The sequence below is a fragment of the Fukomys damarensis genome, unplaced genomic scaffold, assembly GCF_012274545.1.
Source record: "Fukomys damarensis isolate Sample0158 unplaced genomic scaffold, DMR_v1.0_HiC HiC_scaffold_16, whole genome shotgun sequence".
Lineage (NCBI taxonomy): Eukaryota > Metazoa > Chordata > Mammalia > Rodentia > Bathyergidae > Fukomys > Fukomys damarensis.
The window spans coordinates 2,088,986-2,104,131 of NW_022900928.1; the positions used below are offsets into that span (position 1 = coordinate 2,088,986).

The window sequence follows — 15,146 nt, forward strand, 5'->3', positions numbered from 1 at the left end:
AAAAAAAAAAAAAAAAAATGAACTTCAGAAGCTTGCTATTGTGAAAAAAAGAAATTGGTAAACATAACTGTATGATTTTCCCATATAATTTTCTCCTTAAATCTATTAGAAACTCCAGACTTATGGTACAAAAAAGATAGGGCAATAAGTTTCACTCCATCACCGGTGTGTAACCTAGATCCCATCACAATTAAAGCACAGAGTGGTACTTACATCTGACTTTCCCTAATACTACATAACTGCACATGAACGCACTCCAGAAATCCAGAATAGCTCAAGTAACACCTCTCAACAACAGGAAGCCTTTTGGGGTGGCAGTGAGGAGGCAGTGAGGCGGTGGGAGGAAGTGTATGTCAGAGGGTACGGATCAGGCCGAGGTTTTCCACCTCTACTGTGTGTTTCTCACAAACCAGGTCTCAGTTTCCCAACTGCCAATGGCAGGCTAACATTCCCTGCTGGGCAGGATGGCAGGGCAAAAACCAGGTCAGAGGCTTTGAGAGCATGTATAAACTGCAATTCTGTGTGCCATGACTTCCACACGACGTGCACACCTCCTGTGGTCCTGCTGAGCACACCGGGCAGGACAGAATAGACAGTCAGGACCCAGGACACAGACACGGCTGGGAGGCTGCTGCTCTGGGCCAACTCCTGGTACCTGCCCACAGCCACTGCCAGCACAAGGCAGGAGAAACTCCTCAGCCTGCTACCTCAACTACTCTTATCCATCTCTCATCACAGTTTGATTTCTACTTCAAAGGGAAGAGAAGCCACAAACGAGAGCTCCTCAGCTTTCTGTACCAAACCAGAAACGCTCCAACCTCCACACCCACTTTTCCCCTGCCTGTACCCTGGAGCCAGGCTGACCATCATCATCTCTCTTACCACCCCCAAAATGTGAACGTGCCCAAGTCTCACCCACCGTTTAAAAGAAGGGGAGCCCTACCACCCACCTCCTCCTGCACTCCAGCCATCCTCGCTCCCCTTCCTTTACAGCTCTGCCTCCTGTGTCCCATTCACTAACACGGCTACCAGGGAGGGCACCGGGGGAAGGGTCACAGGGCCCAGGGAATTATAACCAAGAACATTTCAAAGCAATGAGTGAGAGCGAATCCGGTGAGGTAGGGATGGGTCACAGTGGAAGAGGTATGTGGCAAAGGCAAGAGCAAAGGTGGGAAGCAACAAGAAATGCAAACAGTTCAGAGCACCTATAAATGGCAGATCGATACACACATTTATTCCTGTTCCTTCCCAATTCCACTATAGTAACAGCAAAAGAATTTTTTTAAAAAGGCAAAAAGCATAAATGCACAAGAACAAACAGAAAAGTAAAAGCAGGTGAGAGACACCAAAATGTGCAGCAATGGAAATAAACAGTACCTGCTAGAGGATGGGTCAGGGATGACCCCTGAGTTCCAGGGTTAAAGGCTGGGTCCCCAACCTGGGGCTACTGGAAGGTGTTGGGCCCTTTAAGAGGCGTGGCCTCACAGGAAGTCTTTAGGTCTGCAGATGTTCTGGAAAACCACAGAACCCTCTCTCTTCCTCTTCCACTCACTCCCTGCCTAGGCAAAGCGGTTTTGTTCTACCCCAGGAAGCTGTCACACCACAGGCCCAAAAACCTGGGGCCAACCGATCTTAAGCTGAAACCTCAGAAACTGGGGCCAAAATAAACTTTTCTTCTTTACATATATACAGAAGAAAACACAGAAGAACGCTCTCATGACCTGAGAGAAGACGTACATAGAGAGTATTAACTATAAAACAAACTCTGGTAAATTATAATTCCTCAAAAACAAAAAGGCTTCTGTGCACCAAAAGACACCAGTAAGAAAATAAGTTGCTAAGCTACACAGTAGGCAAACCATGTACAACACAGATACTAGAAAAAATACACACTTTTAAAACAAACACACAGATTACACAAAGAGCCACTAATTACTTCAAAAAACACCCAACAGTCATCAAAGAAAAAAAAAAAAGACCAAAACCAGAAAACCAAACCCCTGTCATGCAACACAGCTACAGAGCAGAGCAGCGCAGTGCTTCCCAGGAGGAGCTACTGTGGTTATCGCTGGCATCCAGGGTGCTGCCACACAGTCCACCATGCACAGGGCTGCCCACATGGCGATGCAGCACCTCCCTCCGTCTCACGGCTGGCATGGAGACTGAGCGCCAAATGTTGCTGCACACCAGGAGTGGCCTGGGCTGACTCACTGCAAACACAGACACCAGGCAGTCCGTCCACTTTCGTGTCTTACACTGCAGACGGCTCCTCACTGCCATGGCCCAGAAGGCCTGTCCACTTCTCTAGCCACCCCTCCTAACTGAAGTACAAAGGTGACTGAGCATCAAAAACATCTTCAGTAAAATCTATTTCATTTTACTTACAGAAATCCAGAGGCAGAACATGCTTTAAGATCATTTAGTCCACTTCGGCACCTAAGGCAAGAATATCAGTACATTCCTGGCAGTGAAATATCTATCTTTCATCATGAACACAATCTAGGCAAAATACCACAGACGTGTTTGGCAAAGAGAAACAACTCATACCACACAGATAACAGCTGTAATCTTTTTTGTGACTTCAGCTAAGTATAGATCACTACAGATACCGACATGGGCTTAAGACCATCACAATACAGATTGAAAAAATGAATGTAAGCTCAGAAATGATTTATATCTTTATTAAAGATATAAATTATTACAACTTATTTTTTTAAAAAGGGGATGAATGAAATTAGTGTAAAAATGACGGAAATCAGCACTATACAATAGAAATGTAACCTAAATGTAAATGTAGACTACAGATGAAATGTTCAAAAAGGCAAAAAGATGATGAAATAAAATTTGGTAATATATTAAAAAAATGCCTATTATACATATCCTATGCAAAACAGCCAAAATACTATCATTTTAACATGTAACCAAACTAAAACTTATAGGTTTTTTTGTACTGTCTTCAAAGTCCAATGTGTGTTTTACACTTAGGCGCACGTATCCATTTGGACAGGCATGTCAGGCACTGGACAGTTCCATTCTGCCAATGCTACTACTCAGCTAGCACTGCTTATGTAACCAACTTGTTAGTATTTACAAGGCTTTTCCCGTTTCCTCCTCCATGAGTGCCATACAGAGTAAGTAGATTATCCTGCTTACTCCTCTCTGGGTACTGTATTGAGGAAAGGCATCCAAGTTCTCATGCACAGTAGCAGTCAGGAGATTCAGCTATCTTAATCAGGTTGACTTACAAGCCGTGTTCCTAAACTCCGTGCTGCTTCACATCAAGTTTGGTTTCCGTTTGTTTGCTGAATTACTGAAACGTTCATTGAAATCAAATTAATACTACCTGATTTCCAGTGATATCACCCAGTACTTTTTTGAAATTTAAGTTTCAGACCATATTTAAAAACTGACTTTTTCTCTCATGATTTAAATTACGAAAGAAATGACTTACTATTAATATGAGCTTCTGATACTTTTGCTTCAGGTCTGACACGTCAGCACACGGGTCGGCCCCCAGCACGCTGTACCAGTCCTTCCTCGGCACCGGTTCCAACGCCATCGCCCGAGCCGGAAGAGGGTCTTCTCAGGTCAGCTGCACGAAACAAGAATGACGACTCATTACAGCCTGCACAAATCTAAAAAAAGGCCAAGCACCGCCTTCCTGAGATCTTTACTACTTGGCTGAGTAAGTCATGATTATAATCCAAACTTGAAGCGTATATTGTTATACGCTCTCAATAACTCCATGTAAAACGATATAAATAAACAAGTAGGGAAAATGTGCTAGATGTTTCAGTACAAAATGCACTAGACGGTCGCTCTTAAGTCCACGCACAGACCACAGCACCGGACAGCAGAAGCGGCACGAGCTCGGGTGGCGTCAGGCCCTAAGCGGCCCCGCTCGCACTGACAGGCACGCCCTAGCCCTCGGCTCTGCAACGCCGGCTCGCTTGACCACATGCAAAAGCTCGGTCTCCCAGCTTCCTTGGCCGAGCGACCGAACGTTTATTCCACTGACCGTTTACACTTGGGGTTTCTCCCACCGTAAAGCGCTGCCCAGATTCCCTCACACCGAGGAGCTTGGTAGAGACGCGCCGAGCGCGGAACTGCGTCCGAGCCCGGCCGACCCTTCGGTAGCTCCCACTCACCGGGTCAGGCGGGACCTGAGCCCCGCCACCGCGTTCCCGCTCACCGCGCCCCGCCCAGCTCAGTCAGCGTTCACACACCGACCTGCGCTCTCGCGTCCGCTCAGGCCACACTCGGTACCGGCGTCCGCTTCCGCCGGAAGTCGGCGTGACGTTACCGCGTCGCTAGTCGCGAGCCGCTGTTGCCAAGCACCGACCGGATGCGCCGTTCCGCCTGTCCCGAAGCGGTCGCTATGGTAACCAGGCCCAGCCGGAGTAGTGTGGTCACTATGTGAGCGCTGGCGCCGGGCAGATCCCGCTCCCTTACTCTCTGTGAAGCTGCCTCCGCCCGCTCTTGTTCAGCGAGCACCTTCCCACTCCTCAGAAGGCTCTTCCCGCCTTCGCCAAGGCTGCCTCAACTTACCTTCCTCGCACTCCTAGCCCTTTCGGTTTGTAGCTGGACGCGCTTGTGGGGAGAGGGGGTGGGAGCGACGTTAGGAGAGCAGGAGATGTGGTAAAATACGTTCAAGCTGATTATTTCTTTTAGATGTTAGCAACCGACTTATTAAAAAAAAAAAAACTTTTCAGATCCTTTTGCATTTGCTGTTTCGCTTTGCTTTCCCTTCAACCCAGGAGCACAGGTGAGGAAGGTGTTGCTGTTACCAACTTTACAGATGCGGAGGTAAACCGGCGATGGGCCCGAGAGCTGGGCGTGGGGTCTGCTGGTTCCCGGAGCTGTGCTTTGTCGGGCTTAGGGAGGAAGAAGGCGCCGCTCCCCTTGAGTCACAGGGGACCCTCCGGGTGGACGCTGTGGGGTGTGTGGTCCTCCGGTTTTGCTCTCTCCCGCCCCGCTCCTCGCCTTCATCCGCTCCCGTTACGGCCTCTCAGGGCTGCTTCTTTACCCTGGTCTCTCTTCCTCGCGTGGTACCTAGAGGTAAATCCAGACCTGAACCTTTGGCAGCGCGGCACAAACTTCACTTGGAGATGTTAAAATGGTTTTGGTGTTGCCGCCGCTCACAGTTACTTCCCTTCTTTTTAATCTTTCTTTTACCAAACCTCAGTTTCAGAAGCAATCAAAGAACCGTGAGCTGAATAGATAAAATGTTCTAATATGATCATTATGTAGCTGTGGCATGAATTATAAAGAATAGACTGAGACAGGCAACAACAACAACAACAAAAAATCCAAAAAGTGGTTCTCCACAAGTGTTTAAGGCAGACGTGAACAGCTTTGTACTGATTAGCAGGCAGTCTGGTTAGGATACCTTGCACGTGGCTCTAGCAAAATACCTAACGCAACAGATTTAGGTGTTGTGAAGACCTTCCCGCACAGTATTATCAGAAGACAGTAACGCCCCCCAACAGTCATCCTTTCCACTGCTCTGTCCTTCCTTGGACAGAGAGATGTGCGCAGGTTCCCCAGGCTGCACAGCTTTATTTTGATTTACTACTCCATAAGGTGTCATATTACCTCTTTTATTCTGTTTGTTTATTTGGGTATGAAAAAATACAAAAGGTACTTTTACCCCAGCAAATCCAAAATGTTTTGTCTTTCTACTTCTATGTACTTCATATTCCTAAAACATTTCAGTGTTTTCTTCTCCAGAATGTTATTTTTGATCAAAATACTATTTCACTGATGTCATCTGATATCTAGACTTTTTAAAGATTTCCCTAGTTGTTTCTAAAATGTATGTTTTATGGTTTGTTTCCTTGGATCAGGCTCTAAACAAAGTTTATACATTGAATGTGGTGGTTCTATATCTTTTTGTTTTTGTTTTTTTGAGACAGGGTCTCACTATGTAGTTAAGACTGACCTGGAACTCACTATGTAGCCCAGGCTGGTGTCGAACTCACAGCAATCCTCCTGTCTCAGCCTCCCGAGTGCGGGGATTACAGGCGTGTGCCACCATGTCCAGCTTTTTTTGTTTTATTTTTGTTTTCTTTGGTTTGTGCTTTATCTTAAATATATTTTATGCTGCACCAGCCCCACTTCTTCCCCCAACTTTGAGCTTTTCTTGTGACTAGCTTGTATAAAAATCAGATCAGTTGTCACATAAGCTAAAACTGTTTATGTGTTCATATTAGAATTAACACAGTTTTTGCATGAATCCTTGCTCATAATGTTTCATATTTTCTAGAGCAACACTGTCAGGCAGAAATATAATGTAAGCAACAAGTGCAAGTCACATGCAGTTTTAAATATTTTATTTATATCCAGAATACTATCATTTCAAAATGTAGTCAATATGGGGCCGGGAATTTAGCTCAGTGGTTCCACCATCTGCCTCTCAAGCACAAGGTCCCAAGTTTGATCTCCGGTACCAAAATAATATTATTACTTACTCAGTATAAAATTTTGTGCGACATTTCACTTTGTTTTTCCTCTCAAGTCTTCAAAAGCTGGTCTGTGCTTTGCCCAAAAACTGCGCCCTAGTGTGGCCTGGGTGCATTTCAGGTGCTTGGAAGCCGGAAGTGAGGGGTGGCTCCTGTGCTGGGCAGGGCCATCCAGAGCAGGGTCCTGACTCCCAGCTGGCATTCACTTACCTTCCCAATCCAACCCTTAGTCTTCCAGCCTGACCTCCTCCTGCCTCCATACATGAAAAGGATGAACAGCTGGATCCCTTCTCCATGTTGCACCTGTTGTCTTATCAGTGCGCCCGCTTGCCTGTGACATGGCACTCTGTTCTTCCGCTGTCGTCGTAACCCTCCTGCACAGCCCGTGCCTTCCACCAAAACTTTTGTGATGGCCCGGCCTTCGAAGTAACTTCCTTGGCTTCCTTAAGCGTCCTGTGTCATTCATCTGAGCACACTGTCTCTGGTGTGTGTTCCAGCTTGCGGGGCACGGACACCTCTCTCATCAGAGAAACAGAAACGTTTCGTGCTGGTGCCTCCGCCTCTAACGGACTTCTTCCTCGCTGTGGCATTCTCACCATGCCATGTTGTGTGAAATTCGAAGGGTGTTATTTAGTGGGTAAGAGCTTCTGTTCTGAGTCAGACTGCAGAGAGAAAGCCCAGACCTGCCCTTTGCTGGCTGGGAGTACTTGTGAAAGTCAAGCTCTGTTTTGGTTTCTTCCTCTATATAACAGGAACATAATAACATCTCCCCTCTAGGAAATGGAGATAACTGTGCCCCAAAGAGCTTAGTAAAGGTGACATATTGTTGCTGCTGATAATTATTACTATTGTTTTGAATAGGGAGGTATTTGTTGCAGTTTTGATTCATAGCAGTGCTTTGGGAATTTCCAACAGAGCAAATGAAAGCCAGAAACTACTGAATTAGAAAAATAAAACTAAAACAAATACTTGTTGAATATACTTTTCATTTAGCTGTAAGATAGCTTCACAGACATGAGCAAAACCCTCTTAATTTGAATCATCAGGATCTAATACGGGCAAGATAGGTATACATTAAATGTTGGATTCAGTACACTTAACAAAATACTATAAATACATAGACATAGAAACATACTTCAGAGGTTTAAAACCATTGGTTGTAGTGGTAGCAAAAATACCATTGTTATCCAGTGTATCAATTTAATAATAGCCTGTGGAAATCAATATGGAGATACCTCAAACAACTAGGATTAGAGGTCCCATTTGACCCAGCTATCCCTCTGCTGGGTATCTTTCCAAAAGAATCATACCACAGTGATATATGTGCACCCATGTTTATAGCAGAAGTGTTTGTAATAGCTAAAACTTGGAAATAACCCAAATGCCCATCAACTGGAGACTGGATAAAGAAGATGTGGTTTTTCTATAAAATGGAGTACTACTCAGCCATAAAGAATAAGACACTAAAGACATTTATAGCTAAGGGGATGCACATTGAAGCCATACTCTCAAGTGAAATAAATAGGACACACTTGAATAAATACCAAATAGTTTCTCTGGTGTGAAAAACTAGAAGTGTAAATAAGGTTCAAGTGGTATAATAGATAGTGTGAAATAGGAAGAAAATGGCCAAAGGGGAAGTGGGAAGGGGAGGGGAAAGGAAATACGGGAAAAATGTGGGAAAAAAGGGAAAAAATGGAAACAAAGTCTTTGTAAATAGGGAAGGGTGAAGGGGGTGAAGGGAGGGCAAAAAATGGGGGAAAAATAAGAACCAGGACATATCATGTAAAGGTACAAGATCCCAGTGATGAATGTAACTGTATTGTTTGCTTTACATGTACCAACAAACTCAATGGGGAGAAAATTTAATACTAGCCTGCCCCTATGCTGATATCCACTAAACATTAATGAAATCTTCATTTCATATCATACAAGGAAACTGTGCTTTTCACTGATGGATAATACTTATAAAATGTGCTGTTGCATGGATCAACTTTCTGTCACTACAGTGAAATACTCAGATCATTAACTCGTGCGGAGGACGGATTTGCTGTGGCTCACTGTGCTGGAGGGTCTGGTCTGAGGTCGCCATTGAGGCCGTCCGATAGCAGTGACAGAGAGTGTGAGGGGCTGTGATGCAGCCTGGTGGCCAGGAAGCAAGGTAGGAGGTACGAGAGACCAGGGCTCGCAGTCCCTTGTGAGGGCACAGCTCCAGCGCCCTGCAGGTCTCCCACTAGGTCTCAGCTCTGAAAGTTTCCCCCAAACAGTGCCAACCTGGAGATGAATCTTGAACAGGTGGCGGGGGGGGGGTCACTGACCTGACCAAAGCAGCAGTGCACTTATGCTGGGTATTTCCTCTCTTAGCATCCTGTGCACTTGTCCCCACCTAGTGGTTCCATCACCAGCACTTCTTTAACCTGCTTGGTCTTTATTTCCATGCTTTTAGGATTTTCATAGCAGTGAACTAAGCTGTATTTGTTTTTAAAAAGAATTAGAGGTTTCCCTGGAGAGCGGTTCAAACCCACTGGGAACAGCAAAGCCTCCAAGAGTCAGCTCATGCTGAGGTGAGTCACAGCGACAGTCTACCTTTGCTATCTGTGCCTCATTTACTCACTCAACCAAATGTTTCCCTAGTGTCTGCTGTTTGCCTCACACAGGAGATTCCAGCCAGGGGCAGTCCCGGCCCTCTCGAGGGCTTAGCAGACATATAAACGCAGTAAGTGCTGAGCAAGAGGAAGTACCAAGTGCTGTGATGCCCATCACTGACGGGCGCGTGCACATACAATAGGTCGCTGCAGGGTCGAAGCCCTGGAGTCCAGATGAAACCAGTCCAGGAAGAGGTATTACGGAAGTGTTGTCATGTTCTGCGGAAGGGAGAGCTGACCAACTGGATTTAGAGACACTCTCTTCTCTCTTTGGCAGACTGTCTTACACCTCACATGGTATTAGGAATCAACTCTGAGGAACTGCCCCAGGTCCAAATGTTAAAGGCTTAGTCCCGGCCCCCAGGGCTTCTCGGAGGTGGTAGACCCTTTGAGAAGCAGGACCTGTTTGTCTTGGTAGGAAGCTGGGTCACTGAAGAGAGTATTGGGAAACCTGGGCCCATGCCGTCTCTGCTGCCTCCCAGCCTTGGTGAGGCAAGCAGCTTCCTCTGCCTCTTGCCCCCACCGTCATGTACTATCTTGTGTACCAGGCAACCATGGATGGAACCCTCTAAACTGTGAGCCAAAGTGAGCCTTTCCTCCCCGAACACTGTTACAGTAACAGAAATTTGGCAATACAGCATTCCTACCTCATCTTTTATTTTACTTTTCATTAGTCCATGTTTACAGTACATGATGATTACCTTCGTCATGGGGAGCGGGTGTATGTACACAGCATATCTGGATTCTTCTTAGTCCCTTTTCCCTCCTCTCCCTCCTTCCATCCATCTCTTGATCCCCTTCCAATTTGAGAAAGATCTACCTCCCTTCTTCCTATTATTTATTTTGCTTTTATACTTTGAGTTGTTCATATAGTGTAAGACCTGAGGCCTTACTTCCACTCCGAGGAGCTTGAACAGCCGAAAGGGCCTCCAAGATGCCGGGGCCTATAGCCCAGCGATTGCTCCAGGAGACTGATGAGCAGCGAGAATCACCCAGGAAGGAACACCGGACTAGTTGGAAAACAGACCTGTATTAGTCTGGCCTGATGGCACTCCTGGAGCCAAGTAGCTCCGAGAGGCAACAGCTCAGGGGCTTAGGCTGTTTTTATAAGTGGATAGGCAGGGTGAGGGTCTATAACATGCCTACAGAATGTCCCAAGGTTTTCAAAACATTCCTTCCGGCAGACAAGGAGAGAAACAATCTTATCTATTCACCCAGAGCTATTAAACATTCACCTGTAATCACAGTTGAGACTAGGAACTTACTTAAAATTACAAAGTTATGCAGACCCACAATAGGAGAAATCTTGCCATGTTTATCCTTGTGTGCCTGATTTATTTCACTTAACATTATGGTCCCAGGGTGTATCTGTTTTCCTACAAACAATTCAAGTTTAACCTTTATGGCAGACTAGTACTCCACTGTGTGCAAATACCACATTTTCTTTATCTGTTAATCTTTTAGTGGACATACAGATTGCTTCCAAGGTTAAGCTATATGATTTTTTTTTTTTTTTTTTTTTTTTTTTTTTTTTTTTTTTTTAGTGATGTGTTTAACTATTTCAGGAAAATTCCTAAAGGGGAAGAGCTGAGTTGAATGGAATTTCTAGTTTTTGTTTTTAAAGAATCTCCATACAGATCCATTCTCAGCAGCCTCCCTAGCATTTGCTTTTATTTGATTTCTTGATGATGGCCATTCTTTCTGGAATAAAGTGGGATCTCAGTGTTGTTTTAATTTGCATTTCTCTAATGATCAGAGAGTTTTCATGTATTTATTGGGCATTTGTACTTTTTCTGAGATTTCAGTTGTCCGTTTTTTGACTGGGTCTTTTATTTTGGGGGAATCTAATTTTTTTGAGTTCTTTATACATTCTTAACGTTAGTCCTCTGCCCACGGAATAGCTGGCAAAAATGTTTTCCTGTCTGTAAGTTGTCTCTTCACTCTGTTAGCTGTTTTCTTTGCTGTGCAGAAGCTTTTTAATTTGAAATAATCTCATTTGTTTATTCTTGATGTTATGTCTTGTGCAATTGGGATTCTGTTCAGAAAGTCCTTGCCTATGCCTATGTCTTCCAGAGTTTTACCTATTTTATGTTTCAGAAGATTGTGTTTTAACATTTAGATCTTTGATCCATTTTGATTTTAGCTTAGTGCATGGTGAAATATATGGGTCTAGATACAGTTTTCTGTGTGTGGACAGCCAGTTTTCCCATGCATTTATTTATTTATTGGTACTGGTGATTGAACTCAGGACCTTATGCTTGCAAGGCAGGCAGCAGCACCACGGAGCTAAATTCCAGGCCCTCCAGCAGCATTTATTAGAGGCTTTCTTCCAGTGTTTGTCCTTGACCCCTTTCAAAAATCAGATAGCTGAATTCCCTCTGTTCTGTTCCATTGATCCTCCTGTCTGTTTTTCTGCCAGTACCATGCTGTTTTTCTCACTGTAGCTTTGTATTATAACTTCAAGTTCAGGATCGTTATGCCACCTGCTTTGCTCTTTTGTTCCAGTATTGCTTTTGCTATTCCAGGTCTCTTCTGGTTCCATGTAAATTTAAGATTATTTTTTCCAAATCTGTGAGGAACGCTGTTGGTGTTTTCATAGGAATTGCATTAAATCTGTGTCACAGTTTTAGAAATGTGGCCACTTGGACTGTATTGGTTCAGCCTGTTCAGGAGCAGGGCACACTTTCCATGCTCTGCTTTCCTCTTGGGTGTCCTTTCAGAGTGCTGTAGTTTTCATTGCAGAGGTCTTTCTCTCCCTCATCTTGTAGAAATAACTTTTGGGTTTGCCTTTTTCCCTCATTGGTGGCCCTCACTTGGCCCATGCCTGCCTCTGTCTTTCCGTCTGTTCCTGTCCTGGACTGAGGGCCAGTGAGCTGCACACGGCCACGCAGGGCAGAGGCCAAGAGGCCAAGAAGCTCCACCGCACCACGTCCTTTCTGTCTTTCTTGTTTGTTTCCCATCAGTTGTGCTGGTTTTAGCTCCCTCCGAAGTCTTTATTTTATCTGAGATTTTTGTTAGTATTTTTCTACCTTTTTCACATTTGATGTTTTAATACTTTTATTAATCTATTAAAGAAACTGTGTACAAATGTCTTCTGTTTCTCTTAAATAATCATAATAAATACCAATTTATTTTCCCTATTCTCCCTTTTCTCTTTGTTCTTCTGACCACACTGGCTTCTCTGTGTACTTTCCAACAACCCTAAAATGTGTGATCTGCTCTTTCATTCATGTGAGAGGTGCAGGTACATACTGGCTTTTTTAAAAAAAGCATTCTTCCCTTTTCATTTTGATTTTTTAAATCGGAAGCCTTTTTTTAAAAAAAAGTTTATCTTAGTCATGTAATTGACTCACAGAAGAAAGGTTAATCTGAATGATCAAGGGGTGTTAATTTGTGGGTTAAAATGTGTTAAACAGTTGATAGGAAGTCTGTTTAAGTCAATTAGAGAGCATAATGAAGATGTTTCCAGGGTGTTAGGAAACCTCTGAAGTTGGTTTGGGATTCACTGGTGTATGATGGGGACTACCTTAGCATGCTGCTGCGTTCAGCTTCTCAGACTCCTGTGAATTCTAGTGGATGTGAATAAGTCCTCACACTTAGAGAAAGTTGTGTTTTATTAATGAGTCCATTTTCTACAGGAAATTAAATCCATCATTTCATGAATCATTAAAATAATGTAAAGCATAGTACAATTATCTTTGTTACTCATATTTTTTTGAAAATAAAATATATCCGCATTGTATAAACTCCAAAAGTATTCTTGGTTTTATTCTTCTATCTGCCTCCTTGTTTTATTAACAAAATTATCACCATTATTTTAGGCTTCTGAAAACAGAATTCATCTAGAAGGTAGAATTGATAAAGATACTTAAAATTTAGTGTGTGGTCATTTAAAGAAATGATACTTTTTCTCTGCTGAAATGACTTGAAGTAATATGAGGTGCTTCCATATTGGTTAGTGTCCCAAAATTTTCAAATAGTAATGTTATGCAGAATTTCATGCTGTTTTGTGCAGTTTCAGTAGCTGAGTGCCATTTCTGTGAGATGACAGCACTGGTGAAAGAAGCACTGTGACTTCTATGGTTCAAATCCACGAGAGATATGAGAGTAAACATCACATCTTAAAATACATTCTTCACTTGGTGCCAGGGTTGCTGCTACACTGCTATTTTTTATTACTTGTGTCAGTTTACTAGTAATAAACACATTTAGCATTTCTGTTGCTTTTTGCAGCCTTTCGGTTTAATTATTTAGTGATTGATGAACAGCAAGTCTTGTATGCTAAAAGGATTTCCACACTGATGAATTAAATGCCAAAATAATGAAAGCACACAGTTTAAAAAATATACTGAAGAATAGATATTTTCTGATGAATTTCCACAAAAGCGTCATATTTTATAGATATTTTAAGCAATTCGAAGTATTACTTTTTAATCTACTGCAGAACCACCACCAGCATAGTCTTTTGTGGCTTATTAGCAATTTCTTTAATGAGTTTTTTGATGTGATAGATAGTTAAAGTAACACACAAATGACAGATTGTTTGCCTTTAATGATTTCCCTGTTTCAAGCCCATTACAAAGCAATTAGAAATCTGACAGCATTTTCACTCTGCATTACTGATCATCTAAAGTGATGAAGAATGAGAGGTGATGAATATTAATTGTATATTTTCATATGATTATCATAAATTATTACCTTGTCTGATGTGCTGCAGGTGAAACAGCAGTGCTAAAGAAAGGCAGCCAGATATATGAATTTGAAAGACTATATAGTTTTTAAGAAATCTTTGTGTATAGTGTAAATCCAGGTCTGCAGTGGTAGTCTCTGAATATCTCTCTGAATAGTAAATAATCATTTTTAGTTTCTTTGTATATTTGGAGCAACTTAAATATATTTTCTTATTTATCTTTCTTACCTTTTTTTTTTTTCTGGTACTGGGGATTGAACTTGAGTCCTTCAGTTTGCGAGGCAGGCAGCAAAACCGCTGAGCTAAATCCCCAGCCCCATTTTCTTATTTAAATACAAGAAAAGACTATTCATCATAGTATACACACATATGCATATGTAAGTCCAGAATTTAAAATCTCTCATTTAGAAGTGAGATCAGTGAATGGTGTTGCTATGTCTTGTGTACCCCCACACACACATACACCTATATTCAGATACATCACTACCAGGAAAGATACCCTTACAAGTAGTTCTTGCATTAGCTTTAACTGAAACTCAGGTAATCCTGCAAAAGAAGAAGAGGCAAAATGAGAAAGCTAACCAGAAAATAGGGTATGATTTTTGAGGGTGCTGGTGGTCGTCCACTCTGGCTCGGCACAGCCTTTCTCACACTCTTGTGGTTCACAGGTGAAGCCAACCCATCAAACAGGATGTGACGCTCTGTCACTGTCACTGGGCTCTTGCCTTGGCCCTGAGGGAAGCCTGGCTGAGAAAGCAGATCGTTGTGCTTACACGGTAACCACTGCCATGCTTAAGACATTTCAGATCATTCAAATTTTTCTTGAATGAATTTTACCAAACTGGGTTAACTTTTATTTTGGTATGTCTCTGTTGTCAGTCGGTGAATAATGAATTGATTTGAATTCCTTGTGCTGCTGTGGCTGTGTGTTGCCCCAGTCCTGGTTTTTGGTGTGGCTTGCTTTGCGATGCACCACGACTCACCGATAGACGCCTGGCTTCCTGGACCCACTTTGACTTACGAAGAAAGCCATAATCAGGATAGTAATGATTTTAAATCAATGAAGTGACTCTCAGTATGTTATTTAGGAATGACTGTCTGTTTTGTATCCAATCCTACGTGTTCTCATTTTGTATGTATTAGGAGTGAAAGTGAAGAGCTCTCTGAAATTCATTACAAATTTCCTGAAGAAAAAGTTGATGTCAGGATGAGAGAGGAAATTCTCCCTAAGGGATTTTGCAGCCTGACTTAATAACCCTCTCCCTGGTTACGCTTTGCAGACGTGTCGTTTGTTCTGTGTGTCCAAAGACCTTCCAGGATTTTGCTCTGCTGAATCTGTTTCTTCCGTCG

General features: G+C 43.1%; 1 protein-coding gene across 2 annotated transcripts in view; it reads right to left on the reverse strand.

Moving 5' to 3' along the window:
- Window positions 1-4,316, reverse strand: part of Dnajc24 (DnaJ heat shock protein family (Hsp40) member C24) — a 42,614-nt gene extending 38,298 nt beyond the window's left edge. Inside the window, exons 1-2 of one of the 2 annotated variants that reach the window (XM_010640410.3) lie at window positions 4,231-4,316; window positions 3,452-3,592 (exon numbers count right to left, since the gene is read on the reverse strand). In XM_010640410.3, coding sequence (XP_010638712.1) covers window positions 3,452-3,559 — 108 coding nt within the window. In that variant the 5' untranslated portion in view covers window positions 3,560-3,592; window positions 4,231-4,316. The other variant, XM_010640411.2, reaches the window with a different exon arrangement.
- Between the last annotated feature and the right edge of the window lie 10,830 nt (window positions 4,317-15,146).